The following is a 25462-nucleotide window of genomic DNA, read 5'->3' on the forward strand; positions in this document are numbered from 1 at the left end:
TTTCAGGTTATTTGAATTATTAGCACTTTATTGAAAGTTGCTAATTGAAAATGTGCGGTTTACATTGGAATATATTTGAATACTAGATGAAAGATTATGGCAAAGCTATATAATCTATATAATCTATGCACGTTGATATCTGGTACTTTTCTTGTACTATTTTGCTTTTCGGCCTGGTGCCAACCTCTAAAGACCTCAATTTTCTTATTTGTAGTCATGTGGTTTTCGTGGCAACTTTTTCTAGGGAACCCCTTACCTGATTTTACCCCATTAAACTACAAGCCCCATCTAATAGGGTATGAAATGTCCTTTCCAGAATTCCCACTTTTATGTGAATCTTTTTCTCATACAAATAGCTTCCAAAGTTATGTAAAAAGAGAAGAGTCTGTTATAGAGACTGAAAGGGGCAAAGTAACAGTCCCCCATCTTCTTTGGTTCTATAGTACCTTGAAACATTGGTGTCATATTAAAGACAAGAATCTCCTCTTCAAGGTCGCATCAGACATGTGTTTCTGTGAGCTACAGAACAGATACAAGCTTTAAGGAAATGAAAGATAAAGATCCAGTTCCCACCGGTGTCTTTAGCTGCCTGTATCTCTCGTTCTGTATTTTGGAAAACCACAAAACTGATGCAGTTTGAAAATGAGATTCTTATCTTTTAATATGAAAAGCATGTTTTATAGGAACTTTAGTACTGAATATTGGGGTGTTTGAAGTGATAGTCCTCCTGCAGCCTCTATTTTTTGCCCCTGGCAATATGACTCCTATTTGCTCATTAGAATTCATACCCTACAAGAGGGGGCTAGCAATTTAATGCAGTAAAAAGTGGTGGCTGAGACGCTTTTAAGGCTTTTTGTGTTCTACATAATTTCCCCATCTATATTTCCATCTTGATATACTTGTATATTTTCATAAAACATACTGAAACATTCCTTGGTTACATGTCTTTATTTATTGGATTTTCTCTTTTAAAAAGGATGAAGAGGAAGAAATCAAACTGGAAATAAATATGCTGAAGAAATACTCCCATCACAGAAATATTGCCACTTATTATGGTGCTTTTATCAAGAAGAGCCCTCCGGGTCATGATGATCAGTTGTGGGTAAGCTGCAAATGTATTACAAATGCTGTGCGTTTCACCTACCCGGGCTTTGTGTGCCCCTTTAGATGAAATTGTAATGTTCCTTGCATAGTTCGGAGGTTGAAATGTGAAGATTAATAGTCAGAACATTGAGCAATTGTGTTTCCATACAGCAATGGTTTTTGGATCCTATAAATTGTTCCTGTGCTAGTTTTAAAATGTGGAAACATTCATGATTGCTAATGTAATACCCAGAACAGATGTCACTCACCTCCTCCTTCTACACAGATACTTCTATACAGGTAAATGGGTATTGGGGATTCTGAGGTTTCTGACATGCTTTCCGCTGCGGTACTGGTTGGGCTATGATTGACGTGTTGCAGATTATAAACCTACTGACTAACATATTTTGCTTCCCAGGTTTACAATGTAACATGTGAGTGGGATTTATTGGTGAATCTTCCAACTTTGTATAATTCTGTTCAAGTATCTGCCATTCTATACTTTGTTTTTCAGCTTGTAATGGAGTTTTGTGGTGCTGGCTCTATTACTGACCTGGTGAAGAATACAAAGGGGAACAGTTTGAAGGAAGATTGGATTGCTTATATCTCTCGTGAAATCCTGAGGGTGAGGATGAATTGCTGTCTTTTCTTTTCTAGTGTGTTATCCTAAAAATCTTTGTTTTCCAACCATGAAATTTTAATCATGTGATGAGGGCTTTGCTACTTCTGCAAGGGAGTGTTCTCCAGGAGTGGTCAGTATGGCACAAGTGGCTTCTGTAAACTGAGGCCCTGCAGTGTCGGGTGAGTAAATGGAATCAGGAAATTGAGGCTAGTTTTTCTGGCCCCCCAGTATAGTATAGTTCATCATCTGAAAGTGACAGAGAGGCCTCTGACCACATACAGAAGTGATTTTTACCAGGTATCTAATCATACGACCTAAATGGAGGTCTTTATCCGCAGAATTTCTATCCATGTGAAGTTTTAATTGTATAAGGCAATACTCGCTGATTTGTATAAATTGATATAATGAAAGCGGAGTGGAGGAAGCTCAATGTTTGATATCCATAGGTTCCAGTCTTGGGAAAGCCTTTGCCATTAAAGGATGTTTTACAAAGCATTAAGAAATTTTTTAATTTTAATTTGTCCAATTACTTTTGAGCAATTATATGAGCATGCTTTGTAGGAAAATAGAATAGAATATTTTGTTCAATCCCTTGAATGAAACCTGAGAAACCGTTCAAATGAGAATTTCTTGTGCCACTGATCTGACGTAAACTGGGAGAGGGAGCAGGGGAGAGGCTGAAGGAGGGTGATGAGGGAGGAGGCATTGAGGAGAAGATGAGTTGTACCCTATTAACTGCTGAACTCCTGAATGGAGCCGGCACCATAAGCTGCTGGTGCAAACTGTGTATTACAGCTGACATCTGCAATCAGAGATTCCTCTGCATGACCACGGTGTGTAAGGGGCATCTCAAATGATTTGGACCCAGTGCCCCAAGGCTGCGCGATGACATTTACTTGTTACAGGAGGCAGGACCCGGCTGTAGCATGCTCATTGTGTTACATAACATAGTGTAGTACATCTGTGTTACACTGTTTATATGAATAAGAGCTTGTACAAGCTTAAAGTGAATCGCTTGTTCAAGCCAACCTGTAAAAAAAAAAAACTTTAAATTTTTTTCTTACAAAAACTTTGTTATTACATATTTGGTATTGCTGCTTATGTAGCAATCTGCACAAAAATCTCAGAAATGGTCTCGAAATGGAAAACTTTACCTGAAAAATTTACATTTTTCATAAAATCCCTTCACAAGAAGGGATCAAACAAAGTTATGTGGGCAAAATGTTATCACTGAGCATGTAAAATGTAAGCCCTAAATCATCTCTAAAACCAAAAAATATTAAAACTATGTCTCCGAAAAGATGGTGATACAAAACAGTAAAATTGTAAAAATATATATTAAAAAAAACTATATAAATGAGTTATCACCATAAAGATAAAATATTATTTTTATGGTACGGTGTACAGCCCCAAAAAAATACAAGAAGGAAGGAAACCAGAATTTACGATTTTCTTTTCCTCCATACATTCAAGAGTTAATAAAATCTCATTAATAAGCTAATGACTCATTAATTGGCTTGAAATCTCAGCAGGATTTTGTGTTTATGAAAATGTGAAAATTCACACCTAAAATTCAAAGCTCCACAACAACCTACAAAAATGAGAGGATGCATAAAAAAACCAAGTCAACATAAATCAGACATTCAGTAAATGTTAGCTATACAGTTATTTTGCTGTTATGACTGTGTGGGAATAATGAGAACATTTTGAATTTCGAAAATAAAGAATTTTTCCAAATTTTCAACAAATATCAGGTTTTTCATAAATGCAAAACCTATCACCAAAATGAACATGATGTACAAAGTCACTTGTATATGTTAGTGTTCCAAAGTTATAACCTCTTAGAGACACGTCAGCTTTGAAAAAATGGGCCGTGTCAGGAAGGTGAAAAGTGGCTTCGTGGCAGGGGGTTAAAGATAACTAACCCCTATGGGGTCACTATGTGCAAATGAATTGTGCTTTTATTCCTGGTGTTCATCGCATACCTTGCCAAATGTATCATGTTATAAGTGAATAAGAATCAGAAAGGTTTGTAATTCATTGACCCTTTCATAATTTTAGTAGACCTTTATTAATTCTAATGTCTGAAGTCAATGGATCTTTTCTTCAAGTTACTTATAAACTCACACTTTGTTGAAATGTATTTGTTCTTTTAAGGGACTGGCTCATCTCCATGCACACCATGTGATTCACAGGGACATCAAAGGACAAAACGTATTGCTGACCGAGAATGCAGAGGTGAAGCTCGGTAGGTAACAGAAAAAAAAATCTAAATTCTGCTTGCAACCTAGGTGTGTAAATGGGGATCCCACGTTGATGCAGAATAACTTAGTTTTTTATTGGAACAGCGAGTAACAGCTTTAACATCAGCAGACCTGCAGCTGGAATGAGAAAGCTGGTCAGAGTGCAGGTCCGCGGGAAGATGTTTGCTCACAGCCTGGATAATGGCTTCAGGCTGGGCTGTTAAAGATGGGAGAGAGTGGCTGGTGGATCTCGGTCTTCAGGCCTAGTCTCTTGGGACTTGCTAAGGAATCGGGCAACTTGCCCGTGACATCTCTTCTTCCTGGTCTGGAACGCTGACTTCTGCAGCATTAAGCTGCACACTGGTTTCTGACTCGGCAATTCTCCCACTGTGCTCCCACCCACAAGGGGTTCTAAACTCCCATTATGAGGTGGCAAGCACTTGTCCAACCAGCACACTCCTTCCTTCACAGTAATTACAGAGCATATCATTGGTTAGCAGTTAACTCATGACCTCCCAGACAGAGGTTTAAAGCTGCATTTACTAAGTTTACCATGTTGCACACCAGGTGGCTACTGACATGAAGAGGGACACTTTTGCAACACCTACCTACCTCATGTATTGGCAGGGGTGTTGCAGATGTATGCGAGTGCACGTATTTTTTGCTGATCCCGTGCCAAACAATAGTTTCCCAAAAGTAATAAAACCTTCTGTTTGCAGTTGTTAACCATTATAATATACGATTTTTTTCCTTCATCTTATTTATTCCCTCTGATTACAAAACTACTTTGTAATGGTTTCTGTAGGTGGCATGTAAATGAGCTGGAGACATTCCAATTTCTTTTAGGTACAGTTCTAATGCAGAGAAGAATTCTTGGGCCTCATGCACAATTTCATATTTTCACCTGGGCCGTAGCCAGGGCGAGCATGCAGACGCATGCAGGAGAGAGGTGGGGTGTGCGCTCCTCGCCCCTCCCTTCTCCATTGAAAGCCGAGCGTCTGGTGCCGTAATACTTAAAAACATAGGGCATGTCCTATATTCTTCTGCATGGCCTCTGGGCTTGGTCACAGTGTGGTGAGACAGCGTGTGCTGCAAATTGTGCAGCCGTAGTAACAGCAACAATAAGTTCGTCTGCATTGGACCTTAATCTGTTTTCTCAACACATTACAACTTTATAGATCAGCCACAACATCAATGTCTTGTTCTCATTGTTTCCTGCAGTGGATTTCGGTGTCAGTGCACAATTGGACAGGACAGTGGGCCGCAGAAATACATTTATTGGTACACCATATTGGATGGCTCCTGAAGTTATAGCCTGTGATGAGAACCCAGATGCTACCTATGATTACAGGGTAAGTGAATTATTTTTAGTTTGGTGTGACAATAAAAATACAATAGTGAATTTTAATTTGTAGATTGCATGTTCTATAGGTATACCATATCAGATTGTGAAACAAGGGGACAATGTTTAGGCCCCTAAGATGTCTTAGAATTTGACATATCAGTCAAAATCCACAGAAGACAGAGAGTGGATTTTGACCCAGTTTTTGACTTAAGGGGTTCTCCAGTGACAAACAAGTTAGCCCCTAGCCACAGGATAGTGGCTAACTTGCTTATCGGTGGGTCTCTCAGTGATGGGACCCCCAAGGATCAGAAGAACACCTACACAGGCTTCCTAAGCATTTAAAACACTGACAGTCGGCTGACAGATGTCCAGAAGGCAGTCATTGATGCACTCCACAAGGAGGGTAAGCCACAAAAGGTCATCAATGAAGACTGTTAAAACATGTTAATAGAAAAAGTGTGGTAGATAAAGGTGCACAAGCAACCTGGGATAAACGCAGCCTTAATAGGATTTTTAAGAAAAGGTCATTTAAAATTTTGTGGAAGTTTCACAAGGAGTGGACTGCTGCTGGCTGCTATTCGAATTTATTGGGAAGCACTTGCGTGTATGTTATAATTAATTATTCTTTGCATAATCTGACACACCAGGAAAATATACTTGTACGAATAGTTTATTGGAAGCACTAAAGCAGAATAAAATATGGTAGCGCTATATAAAATGTAAAAGAAAATAACAAATTGACCTACAATCAATGTGTATGTCAATGGAGACAAGGAGGCAAATGCTGAAAGTGTCCAGCCACCTTAATGATTTATGTGGTTTATGAGTTGCTGTAACATAAAGTGTTCCACATTAAATTGTGTGTGAATGAAAGTAAATACTTCTAACATGCAATGCTAATTATTTGGCACTGTTTTTTTTTTTTTTTTAAATTAGAGTGACCTTTGGTCTTGTGGTATCACCGCTATTGAGATGGCAGAAGGGGCACCCCGTAAGTGGCTTTATAATAAACTCTGCACAATCTAAAATGTTTATCAAAATTTATCATTCAAACGCACTTTTTTTTTTAAAAGCTCTCTGTGACATGCATCCAATGAGAGCCCTGTTCCTTATTCCAAGAAATCCTCCCCCACGGCTAAAATCAAAGAAATGGTGAGTCTGTTTTCTAATTAAGTTATTTCACCCTCTAATATCCCTAAGATGTTGACATGTTGCAAATGCAGAGAGAAATTCAAGGTTCGACTTGACTCAAACTTGTACACATGTGACTTATTTTTTTCTATTGCAAAGACTTTATATAAAATATTAATGTCAAACTGTACACTGATAGGACGCATACCCCCCTCACCTCTTGAAGAATGTAATAATCTACCTTCTCTATCAACTGCTGTGTAGAATGGAACCTTAACTTCACAGTCAATACAGGAAGGAAACCTGTTCTTCCCTAGAAGAGCTTATTAAGAACAAATAACTACAAACCTTTTACAAAAAAAAAAAAAATTATATCCAGCTCATTTCTCTCCTCTGCATATATTATTTCAGTTTCATTCAGTTTAACCCTATTTATTAAAAGAGTAGACATGAATTTACTTAACAAATGCCAAATAGGGGATGTTATTTAAACAACACAAACGCTACCAACCTTGGCTAGTCTTGTGGTAGAAAGACTGTTTCCTTGCAAAGAGCTGCAGATGCAATAGAAACTCTTTATTCCTGCCTTAGCTTGGCCAGAAGGCCCATGTGTGGAGTAGCGCTAGTGTACCACAATGGTTTTATTGCACAACATTAACTTTACCCCCCCCCCCCCTTTATCCTCCTGACAGAGCCCCATTTTTATTTTTTTTTAAGCAGCGCCCTCCCGGCAACTTTTTTTTTTTTTTTTTCATAACTCTCAGACAACCCCTTTAATATCCTGGTATATACAACTGTAAGCATTGAGTAATGCCCCCTGCTGTACAACCTAATTAGTTGTGCTATGTTTCACTATGTGCTCATCCCATCTTTCTTACCACTGCATATTGTGTTTGCACTGCTGAACTGTTTTCTTACCTGAAGTGAGTAAGGATCCTTAAATGATTACATTAACATGTTATCAAACATGTACAGTATATCCAAGTAGATTCTAAATGAAATGTGGCAATTGCTTTTAGTCTATACTGCTGGTTCTTAACGTAAGGATTTGAGACCTATTTAGTCTTCATGTATTATTGTGCAACAACACTGACACCAAATTCACTGTACATGATTAAAAATCTTGCCCAAAATTAGGAAAATGTAAAGAAAGTGTTCAATAATTGCATTGATATGTGCATAAAGCTGAGTATCGCACTGTACTTTTTGTTTGGTGATTGTAGAGTTTACATGTTGCCCTGTAAAGTAATCTTTACATTACTGTTATTTATATGAAAGTTGTTTGTAATACAGTATTTGTCCCAGAACTAAAATAAAATATATGTTACTGATCCCCTACTGCTCCTTTTCTTCCACTAGCCAGGACTACCTCCATTCTACATGATACCCCTTGATACACAAGAAATGATCACTGACTACAACAGAGCCCTAGTGTTTAGTTTCTGTGTGTCAAGTGGGAGATGGAGGTACAGAAAACATGAAAGGCAGGGAGCAGGAAGGTGGAAGTGATATGATTGTTCTCACTTGTACATTCATATTCTTTTATTTATAGGTCAAAGAAATTTTTTAGTTTTATTGAAGGTTGTCTTGTGAAAAATTACATGCAACGTCCCCCAACAGAACAGCTTCTAAAGCATCCATTTATTAGAGATCAGCCAAATGAAAGGCAAGTCAGGATCCAGCTCAAGGATCATATAGACAGGACAAGGAAGAAGAGAGGAGAGAAAGGTAGGTCGTGGACAGCATCTTCCACAATTACATTGAACGGCTTGACACATTTTGTATTTCCAGCTTTGCATAAACTTCTTGCTTTACTGCATGTTATTCTTTTTTCTTCAGCTTCACTTTAAAATAGCAATAAAGCTCTCCACACAGCAACCAAGTCTCTCTAATGGAGGCCAAAAAAGAGAAGTGGGAATACGCTAATCAGTGATTATAAGATTAGAATAAATATCTTCATTCATGTTATAGATAAAGGTATACTCCCTTGACTCCCTGAAACTTGTGTCGGGTGGCCACAGGACCAGGGTCTCTCTGTCCCATCAACCCCCTGGATCCAGGCCCAATAAGGAAACCTAGCATATTGCAGTTTAGCTATATAAAACCGAATGGAGGCAAGTCAAAATGCCACACACTACACATGGTAAGTATTCCACAAAGGGAAATTCCAACACAGCAACTTAAATGGGTAGAAAATTTGCCTTTTATTAGTCCATATGCAAAAATTAAGTGCTTTAAATATGGTATACTCACTTAAGCAAGGTTGCCTTATTAATATTCTAAGTTAACCCTGGTTGATGGACTGTATTTATATTCACTTCTGTTTCTTAGTATGGATTAAGTAGGAATACCCATTTCTGTGTGCTGGAATTACCCTTTATGTGAAATACTTGCCTTGCTCTAGGAACTAGTCTGTGCAGTGGAGGAGATGAGCATGTGAGTGCACCTGCCAAGTAATGTGGATGCCAGATCAGGTCTGAGTATAGACTACTCGTGCTCAGGAGAGTAGCTATTTTTGAATGAAAGCAGTCATATTTTTTAAAATTTCCGGTTAACCCTTTTAGGACCATATATACTATGGCGGATGGTTTTTTATCTTCTCTATTACGATTTCATGGAATGTTTTATTATCTAATACAATACATTTTGTGTGTGAATTTCAATGGTCTCTTGAGGTGAAGCACTATATCATGCCTGATCCAGGATAAATCTTTTTCTTTGTCCCCCTTAATCAGATGAGACTGAGTATGAGTACAGTGGAAGTGAAGAGGAGGAAGAGGAAGTGCCTGAGCAGGAAGGAGAACCAAGGTATTCCATGTTGTATTTCTAGTTTTCTTTATTGTTTAGACGATTAGTGAACTTATTAAATTATATGTAGCTAGTTTTCAGTCGAATTGTAAAAGCATATAAAAACTATTTCTTCTAGTTCCAGTAAACCAATAATCCAGTGTTTTTGGCATGATGTATTGAGATATGAACTACACAATAGAGAATTATTCAGAGGACACGTAACTACTGTCTATAATACATATATGTCTACATATATCAAAATTCTTTCTTCAGCTCAATTGTTAACGTGCCTGGGGAATCCACCCTTCGACGTGATTTCCTGAGACTGCAGCAAGAGAACAAGGAGCGTTCTGAGGCCTTGCGAAGGCAGCAGCTGCTACAGGAGCAGCAGCTCCGGGAACAGGAGGAGTACAAGAGACAACTATTGGCAGAGAGACAAAAGCGCATAGAACAGCAAAAAGAGCAAAGGAGGCGACTTGAAGAGGTACAAAATCAGCCAAGTGTTCATTGTTACACAGCTGTCAATTGTGTGGATAAAGATTCATGGACAGTGCCTAAATTGTACTCTCCGATAAAATGGAGATTGATCTCATCAGTGAAGTTGGGTCTTCTGTGACTAGTTACACATTTAAATTATTTTCTTGATTTTATAGCAGTATTATGCACAGGCTCCCTACTTAACATTATCACTATGTTATAATCTTTAATAGACTTTTCACCTACTATACTCCTCATTTCTGTGGTTCCATGCCCAACTTACACCAGGCACCACTTTACTAGCAAGACCTCAATTTAGTGATGATGGTTGTGGGAGAGTAGAAATACTGAAGGCAATGCTGAGACTTCATGTTTGCTCAAAATATCCTATGCCCTAGTGTTCCCCAACCACCGGTCCATGGCCCAAGACCGGGCCATGGAATACCTGGTTCCAGGCCGTGCTGGACCTCTGTAAAAACAAACAAAAGAAAATATACTCACCTTCCCCGTTCCCCTGCAGCAGTCTTCTCTCCCATTACTTAATTTCCATGTAAATGCACTGTTCTATTGATGGTGAGTGAAGAGAAGACTGCTGCAAGGGAACAGGGAAGGTGAGTATTTTTTTGTTTTTAGTTCAGCTGGGATAGTAGAAGGCGGGGGGGGGGGCTTCTTCAGGAAACTGGACAATATAAGCTAGGCACACAGGGAGTTATGTGGGGCATGCAAACTTACATCTTTGGCTATGAAACAGAAACCAGACTGTATCCCCCCCCCCCCCCGCCCCCACCTACTGGTCCCTGGAGAAAATATATGTTTACAGCCGGTCCCTGGGCAAAAAAAGGTTGGGGACCACTGCCCTAGTGTGTTTATTAGTACATTCAGGAACTGATGATGATTGGGGTTGTACAATATAAGGAACACTGTTTTTTACAGTAAAAATGCCACAGCCGTACAACCAGGGGTTTGTGAAATTTAAGCTTGGGCCCCCTTTTAAATGGAAGAGACCCGCTTCAATACCAGCAAAGTGTAGGAATATGTAAGAAAGTTGCTGTTCTTCTAATCCTATACAAAATGTTGTGCAAAACCAAATGCTTGAGTTTCCCAGCATTTTCTTTTATTGTTCCTCATGTTTCACATGTATGTGTAGCCTACTTTAGCATCGGGAGGGTTTCATTGGATGATTGCTATCATAATGCCATGTGAATGAGAGGAAGAGCAACCACTCATTCTCTCTCCTCCAGTCATGGTGACAATCTATTACCATGTAATACTTCCCTTATCGGAGGGTCGTTAAGAAGGGTTAAAAAAACCTTATTTCCCCATGTAAATGTTCTGCTGATAGTCTCATAGGTCAGAAGATTGTCACTTGTGGAGAGTGAAAGATATGAGATTGATAGCAGCAGAATTCCAGGAAGGGGGCAGGAATGGTGATGGTAGCTTTGTCCTTTACATCGGTCTGCGTAATAGACCCACAGCAATCTTGTTTCTAACCTGCCATCTATTTGCCATCATCCTGGCTGAAATGTAATGGGAACCCTACTTGGTAACATTGAACAGAATATTAAGAAGAAACTGCTAGGGTTTCTCATTTAATGTACATGACAAATTGCCTCTGATTTGTTTTCATTGGCATAGAGACATTCAGTGCAACAGTATAATTTCATGGAATAAGCCGATTGTATGTTCACAATGACTGGAATATTCAATTCCTCACCAAACTAAATAAACCGTGAGAGATGAATTTATTATGTTTTGCAGCTGGCTTATTTTTCTATTTTTTAATAACTTTCCTGAGTAGCAACAAAGAAGGGAACGTGAAGCTCGACGGCAGCAAGAAAGAGAGCAAAGGAGGAGAGAGCAGGAAGAGAAGAAAAGAATGGAAGAGTTGGAACGGAGACGCAAGGAGGAAGAAGAACGTAGAAGAGCAGAAGAAGAGAAAAGGCGTGTGGAGAGAGAGCAGGTAACTCTTAATATGTAAACATCACATAAAGGTGTGCGTATCTGTATCGTGGGTAAATGCAATATATTCTACCCTAGGAAAAGTCTAAAAGGTGCTGATAAGTGGTTTATTCTCAAGCATTCCAGCAGAAATCCATTGTCCACCGATCAGTTTCATCTGACATCTGCTGTACTTAGAACCTCCAGAAAACTGCTGCATTTTAATTCTATATACTGGGACTTTAAATGACAATGCTGATAAGGTCTCAATATAGAATAAAGTTTTCCCTTTATATCCAATATATTTATTAAACCTACATCTCATTGAATATACTTGTGAACGCAGAACCTAAGCTAAGAAAAGGGGACATTAATGTTTTGCTTCAGTACTGTTGAGCTGTGTAAAGTGTATATGAGCATGGCTGTTTTGTTTCTAAGAATCTAATTGCCAATTGCAGGAAATGCATGTGACATTGGTACCAACAACTGTGCCAGTTGTCAGCAGTATGTCATGTGTCCGTCTGCAGTGTAGAAAGATGATCCATAATCCATTTTTGTACAAAATTTGCACATTAATACTTTTTTCATGTCATTTCTGTGACAACAAAATCTATCGACAAAGCAGCACGGACTGGAGTCTGCATTGTTTTAACAGCTTCTCTGTCATTTGTTGTTACATGTGCCTCATGTCTTGTAAGTTGTAGTTGTTGGCATTGCCATCAGTGTTTGTGCGTTTTACACACTGCTCAGGTTAACAACCTGAACCCTCCAAAATGTTTGTGTGACAGGAGTATATCAGACGACAGCTGGAGGAGGAGCAGAGGCACTTGGAAATCCTGCAACAACAGCTGCTTCAAGAGCAGGCCATGTTACTGGTGAGATTTTACTGGTGATCTGATGCCGTAGCTGGAGCAGGTTGTGGGGGTCAGAGTTGTCTCGGCACAGCTGCACAAGCTGTACAAACAATGAGCTGGTGTGGGAAGTGCCATGTCTCTCTACAGAGCCTCCCGTAGCTGTGCTTGTCAATCCAGGGGGCAGACATTGTTTTGTAAAGTTGCATTAAATTGAATTGAAACTCCTAGTGTGTATAATCGGCTGTTAATGCATAGTATTAATGCTAATGGTCAGCAAATCTCCTCTCATATTGCTGCTAATTCTAGACATTGTCACAGGCAGGGTTCTTGTTGAAGCCAATGTACAGTGAAAAAGTCACAACATGTCAGTGTGAAAAGCTACCACCCGAGTTAAAAGAACGTCTTAATTTTCTCTTTAAAATTTTTTACTGTGGCAAGACTTTTTATACTGCTTTTTATACTTCTATAAAGCTGCAGTCCAGTGAGAAACTGTATTGGTGGGGGCAGATGCCTTTTGAGGATTGGTGTCTGGTAGTTCCCAACACAGTGGATGACACTGAAGGGTTGTTATTTCTGCAGGTTTGGTTCCCATTGAAGGGTTAAGGAAGCAAGGCCTGGGGTAGATTCGGCCATCACAAAATATTGATGGCCTATCCTAAATATAGGTTATCAAAAAAGTTTTGAGAACTTGCCCATTTATAATATGTATAACATATGTTGTACACTTACAGTTGGTGTTATGTTGCTATTTTATGTTTAATATTTTCCATACTTTTGATCTTCCCGATTTTAGGAATACAGATGGCGAGAAATGGAGGAACACAGGCAGGCAGAGAGGTTACAACGACAACTACAGCAGGAACAAGCATATCTTATGTCTTTACAACATGACCACAGGCAGCAACCTCAGCAGCAGCAACCACCGCAGCAGCCCCAGCCTCAGCAGCCCCCGATTCAACAGCAAGACAGAAGCAAGCAAAGTTATCATACCCCAGAACCTAAACCCCACTATGATCAGGCTGAACGTGTGCGGGAGGTAAGTCCAATTCTGGAGTTTTGTGTTTACAAATCGATTATTGAGATTTTAAATATTATCTTTTACACACCTTGACCAAAAGTTATGAATTGTGTTTAATCATCAAATGAATCTTGCTCTGTATATCAAGTGTAATAAAATAATTTACCCATTCCAAATGTTCGCAGTATTGTCCTTTTACAGGAAGCAGTTGGTTAACTTATCTGTGTGTGTATGTTGCTTCTGGAACAGGCAGAAGAGCGCCTTAGAAAAACTAACCAAGGCTCTCCTGAAGCACAGTCGAAGCAAACAGCGAGAGTATTGGAGCCATCAGTGCCTTCAAGATCCGAGTCATTTTCCAATGGGAATACTGAGCCCGCTCAGCCTGCAATGCATAGGCCAGTGGAGCCTCAGGTATGAAGAAAAACAGACTCCTTATCTGCGTTGTTCAGTTATACAATTTAACTTGAGCTAACTGTTCAAGAAGCACTACAGTATTATTTCTTTTCCTTCATCATGACCTTATTTCCCCCAATATATCTATATAATTCCTTTAGTAGTAATTTTATTAAGTTATTGATTACTATCACGTGACCTCATGGTAACCTCTTAAAATTACTTACATCAGTGGGAGTCCCCAGACAACCGGTTTGTTATAACTGCATGAAGTATACCTCACAGGTTTTGGAAGAGGACATACATTGCTGTCACAGATAATACTGCTGAATAGACAGTCTTCTGTCACACAGCTATTATCTTTATACACATTTAAACTGGAGGTTGATTGAAAAAAAAAATGTTGATCTCTTTGTGCTCCAAGCAGAAAGAGATGCTGTGCTGAGGCATCATGGGATTGATAGCAATGTACAGAGGCAGTCAAATGTAACCATTCAGAGCAGACAGGAGAGGAATGAGCATCTCTCACACTATGCAATTCAATGTTTACTGCCATCAGGTGAGGGTTGCTCTTCTGGAGTGCATCTTTACTATGTACCTGTAAGTCTGTGTTCCTCATTAGGGAATATTTGGTAACCAGTTTCTTTTAGCGCCACTTTGATGAGTTAAGATTACATTCTAAAACGTTCTTCAGTTTCTCTTGTTGTGAGTAGTCTGGTACACTGCTAATGGTGTCATATTGATGATGACCGATATCAGAACAATAAGCATCAGTGCAGTCTGTTCTTATTTAATGATCAACCTGGAGATCATGACATTATTGGACACCTTTTCCTAATCCGAAGAAGCCATTCTGACAACATTACATTCTACAAGTAATAGCGGCTCTTTTTGCAGTACAGGCAGTCCCCGGTTACCTACAGGTTAGGTTCTTTAGGTTTGTTCTTATGTTGAATTTGTAAGTAAGTCAGAACTGTATATTTTATAATTGTAGCTCCAGGTAAAAAAAATATTTTTTTTGTCCCAGTGAAAATTGCATTTTTTGCTGTCATGGGAACAAGGATTATCAATAAAACTTTAGACACCTTACAACTGATCATTGCAGCCAGGGAAGGGGTGTAACTTTAGGGAGTGCAGAAGGTGCTGTAGTACCTATGCCCAAAAGGCTAAAGGGGCCCAAAAGGTGTCACTTTTCCATATGAGAAAACTAGTACTATAAAACATACATTATAGTGGAGATGAACCTTTTGGAGACCAAGTGCCCAAACTCCAAACCAAAGTCTATGTAATCATTGCAAAGTGCCAACACGACTATTTAGCCTAAAATTACCGACAATTCCCCTCTATAAGGGACATATAATACTGCCACATGATGACCAGTACAACAAGATAATTACCAAGATAATAGCCAAGTTACAAGAAACCAGGCAGATGAATTTACCATCAAATAACCACATATGACACATGTCTGTGGCTATATTTATAAATTTGCCAAACCACACCGTGTCAGTTTTAAAAATGTTCTGTATATTTAAGACAAAACTATTTGTATATTATTCGGGAAACATGGCTATATCCATCCCCAGATCCACTCCATTTTCTGAAGCCTGATGGACAGGACCTCGCCAAAATGCAAGGGTTAAATAGAATATTATCACCGGAGAAGGGAGAGGCTGAATTTTCTATGATTGTATGTTTCATGCTCATTTCCATACCATTGTCACCCTTATTGTTTTTGGAAAATCATACAAACCTATAAGAAAGATCTTTCAAGCAGGATATGAATTTATTTCTCAACGGATTGGAAAGCTGTCCAAATCCATGTCTGCTATTTCGGAACTGTGCTGTTTCACTCACAAAGTTCTTTTGTATTTTTAGCACCAAGTCAGACTTTGGAGCAATTAAATGCTATAAAAAGTCTGTTAGTACACAGGCAGTTATTAGGAAACGGATGCCGATACACTTATCACTGCAAATGGCAGACATGATTCTCAGTTCTGCATCTGTGCTTTCCATTTCTTCTCTCTGGACTGCTTTGCCACAAGAAAATGCTGTCCTCACAATGCTGAATGGGGGTATCAAAAATCTGAGCAATGCTAACAAATAACTCAAGAACCCATACTCCCCAATAAATCTCCCGTTTTGCAATCTGTTGCAAAAAGATTACACGTTTTAAGATTATGCCATGCAATACTGCTTTGCGGGAGAGTGTTCTCCATGTGTGCAGATTGGAAGAAATGGCACTGAAATGTGCAGTGTAGAAATATTTGTCACCTGTTATTTTCCTTTAAAAAAAAATAAAAAGCTAATAGATCAACTTTATCATGATTTCTAACTTGCATGTACCGCTGTAGTTATGATCTTTATCACCTGGATCACTAATATTGTGCTTATAGTATAAAATGGGCTGACATTTAATGGGCATCTCATTTTCACACAGGTTTTTTTTTCCAATTTAATAAAATGTTCCAACAACTCTAGGAGGGGGGAATTTATCAATAGCAGGTGCATCTTAGTACAACTTAATATTCCAGCACATGATTGTGTGCCCAGATTTATTCTACGCCTGGTCCATTTTATTTTCTGCATTAACAGTATTTCATCATATTGCCTTCCCGCCAGGCATTCATATTATTCCTTTCCATTACAGCTGTGTTAGTGAGTTGCTTGTGTCTTGTTTTTTTCATTGTCTGGCATTTTAAATTCTTTTCCACTGGTATTAATAAAAAAATATTTATATATATCTGTGATGCCAGTGCACCATGTAAATGTTTTATGTCTTGTTCTCTTGTAAGGTACAATGGTCTCATCTGGCATCCCTCAAGAACAATGTTTCCCCTGTCTCGCGATCTCATTCCTTCAGTGACCCTTCTCCCAAATTTGCACCTCACCATCTTCGTTCTCAGGACCCACACCCACCCCCACGCAATGAAGTTCTAAGTCAGAATTCTGACCCTAAATCTGACATACCAGAGCTCAACCAAAGGGTTTGGGCTAGATCAGACAGTGAAGAGGTGCCACCAAGGGTAAGATGTAGTATTTAGTAAGATGAGAAGCTCCTATGTTTATAGGACCGAGCTATATTGTATAGTGTCAGCACACAACACAACTTGGAATATTTGCACAGAATGGTGGGCTTCTTCAATCATTTTTTTTTTGGCTGCCTGTGAATACAAAACTTTTTGTAAATTGATTTATCTGCTCCTTATAAAAATAATTTGGGTAATTCTACCATTTTTGGTACCTGTGCATGAGTTGTGAGGTACTGATGATGGGTCTGCAAGTGTCTCTAGTCTTAAGCTCGAGATTTTTCAGCCTTTTATTTGTATTGTTTATGTGCAGGTCTATTGATTCCCTTCTTCTCGGTCAGTTATGTAAGAATTCATTCAGATGTTAGCATAGCTATGTATAGTTACAGAATGGAATAACTGTATGGATTGTAATGGAATGATTTAGTGACTATTCTTATTTATGTTGTTGAAAGACTTATGTTTTGTTTCGGGCAGCTTTCTGGGCCATTCCTATTATTCGGTTTCCCTATATACTATCCATGTAACATCATGTCGCTTTGCTTCTCATATGCTATAAACTCATTAGCTCTTTTCTGGGAAAGTGGAGCTTAAGTTCAGGGTAAAAGCTCAGTGTGTGCACTCTGAGTTGAAGCTTCATTGTTTACAGTAGGGATCCTTATAATATAAAAGTTCTTTTGTTTTTATAAAATTCACTGAGGACCATTGTTAATCTTTACCATATTTCCCTATAATTTGTAGGTGCCTGTTAGGACAACATCAAGATCCCCGGTGTTGTCACGTAGAGATTCTCCTCTCCAGGGCAGTGTACAACAGAATAGTCAAACTGGACAGAGGAATTCAACAAGGTACGTCGAGTGGGCCTAGCAGATAGTTGATGTTTGTTATGTAATTTATTTTACATAAATTAACTATATAACTTTTGCTTCAATATATTGTTTTGATTGTTTTCTTATGGTTATTTAGCAATATTGAACCCAGATTGCTTTGGGAGAGGGTGGAAAAACTTGTACCCAGACCAGGAAGTGGCAGCTCTTCTGGATCTAGTAATTCCGGTTCCCAAGCAGGCTCTCATCCAGGATCTCAAAGTGGATCGGGAGAACGCTTCCGGATGAGATGTGAGTAGGTTTTTGTGTTTAGTAGATCAATTACCAGTAATAGAATAGAATACAATTTTCAGATCAATGTTTTGTTTGCTCAAGTCACAGATGTTACCATCACTTCTTAGGTTGGGGCAAAAGATCACCATTCTCCTATATTTATTTGTATCTTCCTATAGCCTTTCTTCTGTTTCTTCCTACCTAGCATCCTCAAAATCAGAAGGATCACCTTCTCAGCGGCCTGAAAATACAGCTAAAAAACCAGATGAGAAGAAAGAAGCTGTAAGACCAGCCAAGCCCTCGGTAACCGCACACTTTTATTTTTCTTTTGAGAACTTTTGTGATTTTTGCTTTTTAAAGCAAAAATATCAATAAAGACTCCAGGTGTAAACTTGGGATTAATGCAGCCTAATGTAAACATAAGTAAGCTAAATATACTTCACCACTCTGCTGCAGCAGTGGGAATCAAGACTTCTTTTTTTTTAGAGGCACATCATTTAAGTAGAGATCATCGATGAGGCCTTGCAGGTTTCAGTGGAGAGCTGACCTTAATATTATTAATATTATTATATTTTTATTTATTTTTTTTACCAACTTAAGTTTCCTACAGGGCTGAGCTTGAAATTGGATTTCTAAAATCTACTGTGTAATCAGTGAAATACAAGCTATTGATTAAAAAATTCTAGGGACCTTATTTTATAATATATAATAAAGGATGAGTAGCAAACACTCCTGTGCAGATGCCTTCTCTAGAAACCTAATGTATATGAAATGTCTGTAAGACCCTTTAAGTATGCCATGACTTTCTAAGGTTGGAATACCCCTTTCAGCAATAATTGAGTGAATTGGTGTTCTATTTTCAAGTCATAAGGAATTATTATCATTAACATTAACTATTTGTCTTCTGTTCTCTTTCCCTTTTATCTTTTCACTCTATATGGGCTTCTCCAGGGAGAAGTGGTAAGTAAATGGCAATAAATAGCTATTTATTAAGGTTAATTCTCTATTAATTTGCAGAACACACAAAATGAAAACCTTTAGATAAGAACTGGCTATGTGTATATGTACATAGACTTGCACTAGTGGGGGAAGTTGTGTAATTCAGCAATGTTTTTTTTAACCCAGATTTTCACATTTTGTTTCTCTTTAAAATTTGTTTCATATTTTTAACTCTTCCTGTTTCTTTTTTTTTTCTTTAAAGGACCTGACTGCTTTGGCAAAGGAGCTACGTGCTGTGGAAGATGTACGACCTCTGCATAAAGTAACAGACTATTCTTCATCCAGTGAGGAATCTGGTACCACAGATGAAGAGGATGATGACATAGAACAAGAAGGAGCAGATGAATCAACCTCCGGCCCTGAGGATGCCAGAGCTATGTATGACTCTTTTATAAGCCTTCATACTGGTCCTGATCAAGCTGGCTAAATGGTATTGTTAACCTCATGTAGAACTTATCTTTCATTTTCAATGTATAGGTCCTTATTAAATTTGAGTAATGGAGAAACGGAGTCTGTAAAAACAATGATTGTCCATGATGATGTTGAGAGTGAGCCTGCCATGACTCCTTCAAAAGAAGGCACTTTAATCGTCCGACAGGTATGAGCTAACCAGTACTTTGAACATAACAAACTCATCCATTCATGTTGTTCATTTTCCTGCATATCATTTGTGTGATATCAGTTAGCGTCCATTCTTTATGGCAGATAATGTTTGTTTCTTTGCATGTGCAATACATAGTTTATACCCCATTAATTTGCTGCTTCCTGCATGTTCTGCCACAGACACTCTACTAATATTCTATTAAACCAGTGGTTTTCTGAACCAGAAGCCTGAACAGACCCGTTTTAAAGACATGAGCACAGATAAGTCCCTCTGTGATTTCCCCTCCCTAATGTTTAAGGCATAAAAGGGGTTATTCCCCATAACTGGAGTGACTTGTATATAGCACTAACATTTTAATTGGTGCATTAAATGTGTGACCTAATATGTAGCTTTTGCTTCAGAAAATACAAAGTTTATAAACTGAATACATGACTTCATACTTGGTGGTCCAACAGTCTGGTCAAGGGTAGCCTTGCAGATTTTCTGCATGTCATCCATGTCACTTGTATTTTTGCCAACAAATACTGAACAAAACAGGCTATATTGGCATATCAAAATAACAGAGAAACCCTTCATCCTTACTGTGGCCTCAAGACATGAAGTTACTTGGCAGCTTTAACTGCCTCTCCCACAATCGGTTATTGTAGTCCAACGTTTAGAATTTTCCAGGGGTAGTATGTACTAAAGCAGCACTTGAACAAGACAAGTGTGCCTGTTTTTTCTACAGAGTACAGTTGACAAAAAGCGTGCCAATCAACTTGAGAGCAATGGCTTTGCCGGGCGCATTCACCTCTTGCCAGATCTCTTACAGCAAAGCCATTCCTCCTCCACCACCTCTTCCCCATCCTCAAGTCAACCGACACCCACCATGTCCCCACAGACACCCCAGGACAAGTTAACTGCTAATGAGGTATGTCTGACACTAGCCGCTGCTCTAACCAGGAAGCATCATTCCCATAGTGAATGATAACACAAGATCTGCTCATGTGCTTCTGAACAACGCCACTCTAGATGATAGGTCCATACAATACTTAACATCACCACTCTATTCACGGGTTGCACAGTCATCTGCATGTCTTATTATTCATTCAGTATACATTACTACACTAAAGGATCATGGGAAAAAGAAACAATGGTGAAAATGTTATCCATGTTCTCTCATCCTACTTTTCCTATGTATTCAGCTTTCATATGTACTTGTGTGTCATCCATATCTGATTCTTTTGATTGGAAGTAGTGATGTTAAGTTGTCACATAAGTAATGTACCATCACGCATTTTTGTCCTTAAGCCATAACCACAATATTGTTAGTCGGATGAATCGAATTCTTTGGCTGATCTGCAAACATACATCTGACATGTATTGGCTGTTTTAGTGTACTGGTGGAGGATTAGGGTGAGGATTAGGTTCAGAGTGATTGCCTGACTAAGGAGGCAACCTGACTACAGTTTCAGTAGTTGCACGCCCTTACCGGGCGAGAGATGTTTGCCAAATAGACAGTTCTATCTTAGCCACTGAAATAAACATGCCAATGGTTTGGAAATGGGTAGGAAAGGAAGTAGCAGAAAATTCTGCATAGCAAGTAAGTAAACCTAAAACTAGTGATACATGCTTATATATTCATTTATCATCTGATGTAGTTAGAGGGTTGTTCCTATTTCTGCAATAATAATAATAATTCTTTATTTATATAGTGCCTACAGATTACGCAGCACTGCACAAATCATGCCAAATTGTTCCCTGTCATCATGGGGCTCACAATCTAATCAAGCAAATGTTATTGTATAATGAAAGGTTATACAATTTTCCGGTACTTTGTATCAATACTGTCATTCTATAGGAAGCTTCTATATTTATTGCCAGTACAGGCAGTCCCCGGGTTTACATACAAGATAGGGTCTGTAGGTTTGTTCTTAAGTCGAGTTTGTATGCAAGTCGGAACCGTATATTTTATCATTGTAATCCCAGCCAGAACTTTTTTGGTCTCTGTGACAATTAGATTTTAAAAATGTTGGGTTGTCATAAGAATCAGGATTAACACTAAAGCTTCATTACAGACACATTTGATAACTGTTACAGCTGATCATTGTAGCCTAGGACTAAAGTACAATAAATTACCAATATCCAGAGGTCCGTTTGTAACTAGGGGGTCGTATGCAAGTCGAGTGTTCTTAAGTAGGGGACCGCCTGTACATATAAATGAGATGCCACACAGGTGCACAGCACATTAGTATCGGAGAGTAATCATAGCTGTGTGATAAAACAAGTTGTACGCCTGTGTGACCTCACATGACCATGGACAGATTTCTATTCACTAAAATTAAATATTGAAGCTTCCTACAGAATGACAGCAAGCAGAGATCTAGAAAACCATGATGACTTAATTGAATCATATAACCTTTCATGATGCAAAACACATTTATTTGCGGAAATTGAAACACCCCTTTAATTTAGTGGTTTCCAGCAGTCTCTTATGCTCTGAATGTTAAGCCCCTTTCAATACATCTCTGCTGCCTAGTTGACCTGTTGTAAAAGTTTAAAAGGGTTGTTTAGAAACAATCCCTTTTGGGACATTTTCACACCCAGTCAAACAGTAGCTAGAACTAGACTTTACATTCCCATAAATGCACACAGTCTTTATTTACACTGTCCTTCATTCATTTAGTTTTGTGTGTGTGTGTGTGTATGTTTTTTAGTCAGTGTGTATTTTCTGTAGGGTTTTCTTTTTGTGCTATTAACTGTAGAGTTTTAGCAGTATTTTTCTTTTGGCTATTTTTTTTAACATTTGGCTTTTTGTTTGCATAATGCACATTCTATAAAAAGCCTTCTGCTTGTACATGCAAGGCAACTTGGTACAACATGTGCTGTTCTTGCCATGTATATTCTAAATCTGATAAAAATGCTTTTGCTTTTCCGATGGTTGTGCATGTTTTCCTTAAAATAGCATAGCGCGTGTTTGCAGTCAACATACCCGTGGCTACAAGTCCCTAAACCAGCCCCTCCCCCCCCCCCCACTTCCTTTGTAAACACGTTGGGATGTTATTTGGGATCAGTTTTCACTTTGCATCTATCACAGTCTATCAATTTTTTTTTTTTTTTTACTATAAAGTAAGGCAACAGTACAAATTATGTGTGGCACACAGCTAAAGGTCACTAGTTTTCATAGTGCTGCCTCCTTGTGTGTTATGAATGTGTGAGGTGTCCTGTACTTTATTTTTTTTAATTACATTTTATTCACTTTTTTTTCACTACTGCTTATTCTTCTTTTGCAGACCCAGTCCGCAAGTAACACTCTCCAGAAACACAAATCTTCATCCTCGTTTACACCTTTTATTGATCCTCGCTTACTCCAGATTTCTCCGTCCAGTGGAACAACTGTTACATCAGTGGGTAGGTACCCTCACTGTAGTGGTGAAAGGGATATTACTAGTACCATATTGTTGGTACTTCCGGAGTCTTCAGTTTATGCAAGGGAGGCATTGATCTACTTGTCTTGGCTATGTTGGATCGATTCCTTCCTTCTGCTTACAGAAGTCTACAGTAATGTATATGAAATACATTAGTTCTGCTATGCTCTCATGTTGTGAGTTTTGGCACGTGGTATTGTAAACAGAGTTCCTTGTGCTCCAAGCTAATAGCATCCCTGCATCTAACAGCTTTACAGTGGTCACGAATTTGCCAAACTTAGACAGATTTTAGATATTTCACAAATGTAGATAGCTGACAACTAACTTGCATCAACGCCACAAAGACCAGCATTGCGGTGAAGGAAACTTTGTGCAGTGGTTGCATCCATCATGGAAGGAGCATTTTACTTTACATTTTATTCAGTGCCCAAATACATATTTTATATGTGGTGTTTTTGACAATGGTATGATAAAACTGAATCTAACCTTCATTTCTACATCCTGTGCGTTGCTGGCCACATTTTCAATAAAGGTTTGATGCCTAACTGCATGCAGAGCTTAGTCTCCTTTAGTCCCCTCTTATTTATTTACTCCTTTTTTTTCCCTTTTTTTTTTTTTTTTTTCTTCTTTGTATAACCCAAACCTAGAGAGAGGTTGTCCAGCATGCTAAATTTGTGGGTCATATCTATCCGTGTCTTAGCTATTAGTTAAAAAATTATATACCCACCCAAAACCCCCAAATGTAAGCCTTCTGGTTTGTCTGTGTTAGCTTATACACAGGACCTTGTGTTTTCCCTACACCTTGTAGTGCCGTCTGCCTCTCCACCCTGCTTGCTGTGTGCAGTGTGATAACTGGTGAAATGAAGAGGTTTTGTCATTGAACATGTGATTGCTTATATCTTTCAGGTACATACATGCGCACACTGGAAGCTAACCTTAAAAATACTAATTTTATTTTAGTGGGATTTTCCAGTGAAGCGCTGAGGCCAGATGCTATGAGGCAGGATCCCACAAGGAAAGGATCCGTTGTTAATGTAAATCCCACAAACACAAGGCCACAGAGTGATACCCCTGAGATTCGCAAATACAAGAAGAGATTTAATTCTGAAATACTATGTGCTGCACTATGGGGTAAGTTTCCATGTCATCAAGTACTATTCTATTCTATTGTAACCTTCAGGCTTTTAGTTGTCCTGTACAGCTCTTGCTCTGATATGTAGGGGCATGCTTGCTTTCTCAGGGATAAACTACTTTTCAAAAAACTTTCACACCGTTTTTATATAGCTCCCTCAAATGCATTGCTGTGCATTGATGAAAGACCGTTAAGTTTTTAGATATTTCGAAGCAGTTGTGATGTCAATATCTTTCAACTTAATGTAAGTTTTAACTTTATAAAACTGGATGGCGAAACATTTTTTCTGTCTGATGTAATCTATTTTCTGATTTGTAGATGTAGTTCTATTTTCTGGCCAAGATTTTGGGGGCTGCCATCTTGCTTGAATCGCTGTTAACGCCATTTAGAGTTTACAGCAGTCTTGTAGCCAGAGATTACTTATGTTTAATTTCTAGGGGAGCAGGGACTGCAGGGTGGTAAATCCAAGTTTAAGAAGGTGCATCACCCACTACGCTTAGTAGACTTGTGATGTAGGCCACTTCACATACAAAACCAAGGGGGGGGGATTTTTTGTGTTCTACAAAATAACCCAGCCTCTTCACTGCGCCGCTAATGCCTAGCAAATAATTGTGCTACAACCTTCACCAGAAAGATGTGGGTTATAGCTAGTATGCAGTTGTGGCACTGCCTTCTTCCCCCTATGTGCCCATGAAGCAGTTTAAAGGGGGAAAATAATGACGATTCCTGGTGCGCAAGGAATTGAGATTATTTCAAGTAAACTTGTGTACAACCCTTGATAAATCTCTCTCCATATATTTATATATATATATATATTATTCATATATTTAGTTTGATATCTCACCAATTCTCTTTTAAGTACTACACAAAACTAATGAAATAAGAATAATTTTTGTCATTTTGGATAATTGGTTAAGGTTAATCGGGTAGTCTGACTATTATTTATTAGGTTTCTATGTTTTTCTTCTTGCAGGTGTGAATTTGTTGGTGGGCACTGAAAGTGGATTAATGTTGTTAGACAGAAGTGGTCAGGGAAAAGTCTACCCTCTTATCAACAGAAGGCGATTTCAGCAAATGGATGTCCTTGAGGGTTTAAATGTGTTGGTAACAATATCAGGTAAAGTTGCATTTTCCCATAAGCCTTCGGATGAAGACACACCTGGTGTTTTTAGGCCGTTTTTGGGCCGTTTTTAGTTAGTGCGTTTTCAGATCTTAAAAAACGCATCCGATTTTTGAAAATGCATGTGTTTTTGTCCGTTTTTAAATTGCACAAATTTGGAAAGATGGACAAAAATGC

The 25462-nt window shown here is 38.6% G+C and overlaps 2 protein-coding genes across 5 annotated transcripts in view; both read left to right on the plus strand.

Moving 5' to 3' along the window:
* Positions 1-2982, plus strand: part of RPL31 (ribosomal protein L31) — a 435376-nt gene extending 432394 nt beyond the window's left edge. Inside the window, exon 6 of the mRNA XM_072135873.1 lies at positions 2969-2982. The gene's annotated coding sequence lies outside the window, so the exon portion shown is untranslated. The remainder of the gene's footprint in view (positions 1-2968) is intronic.
* Positions 1-25462, plus strand: part of MAP4K4 (mitogen-activated protein kinase kinase kinase kinase 4) — an 83255-nt gene that overhangs the window by 49443 nt on the left and 8350 nt on the right. Inside the window, exons 4-27 of one of the 4 annotated variants that reach the window (XM_072135876.1) lie at positions 977-1102; positions 1598-1708; positions 3863-3953; positions 5170-5300; positions 6230-6284; positions 6367-6445; positions 7977-8152; positions 9160-9232; positions 9488-9698; positions 11490-11651; positions 12418-12504; positions 13277-13519; positions 13751-13912; positions 16690-16920; positions 17665-17771; positions 17890-18041; positions 18229-18326; positions 18975-18983; positions 19225-19400; positions 19500-19620; positions 20354-20536; positions 22899-23016; positions 23994-24164; positions 25139-25282. In XM_072135876.1, coding sequence (XP_071991977.1) covers positions 977-1102; positions 1598-1708; positions 3863-3953; positions 5170-5300; positions 6230-6284; positions 6367-6445; positions 7977-8152; positions 9160-9232; positions 9488-9698; positions 11490-11651; positions 12418-12504; positions 13277-13519; positions 13751-13912; positions 16690-16920; positions 17665-17771; positions 17890-18041; positions 18229-18326; positions 18975-18983; positions 19225-19400; positions 19500-19620; positions 20354-20536; positions 22899-23016; positions 23994-24164; positions 25139-25282 — 3217 coding nt within the window. The remainder of the gene's footprint in view (positions 1-976; positions 1103-1597; positions 1709-3862; positions 3954-5169; positions 5301-6229; positions 6285-6366; positions 6446-7976; positions 8153-9159; positions 9233-9487; positions 9699-11489; positions 11652-12417; positions 12505-13276; positions 13520-13750; positions 13913-16689; positions 16921-17664; positions 17772-17889; positions 18042-18228; positions 18327-18974; positions 18984-19224; positions 19401-19499; positions 19621-20353; positions 20537-22898; positions 23017-23993; positions 24165-25138; positions 25283-25462) is intronic. The other 3 variants (XM_072135877.1, XM_072135878.1, XM_072135879.1) reach the window with 3 other exon arrangements.

Source organism: Engystomops pustulosus, chromosome 2 (assembly GCF_040894005.1).
Source record: "Engystomops pustulosus chromosome 2, aEngPut4.maternal, whole genome shotgun sequence".
NCBI lineage: Eukaryota > Metazoa > Chordata > Amphibia > Anura > Leptodactylidae > Engystomops > Engystomops pustulosus.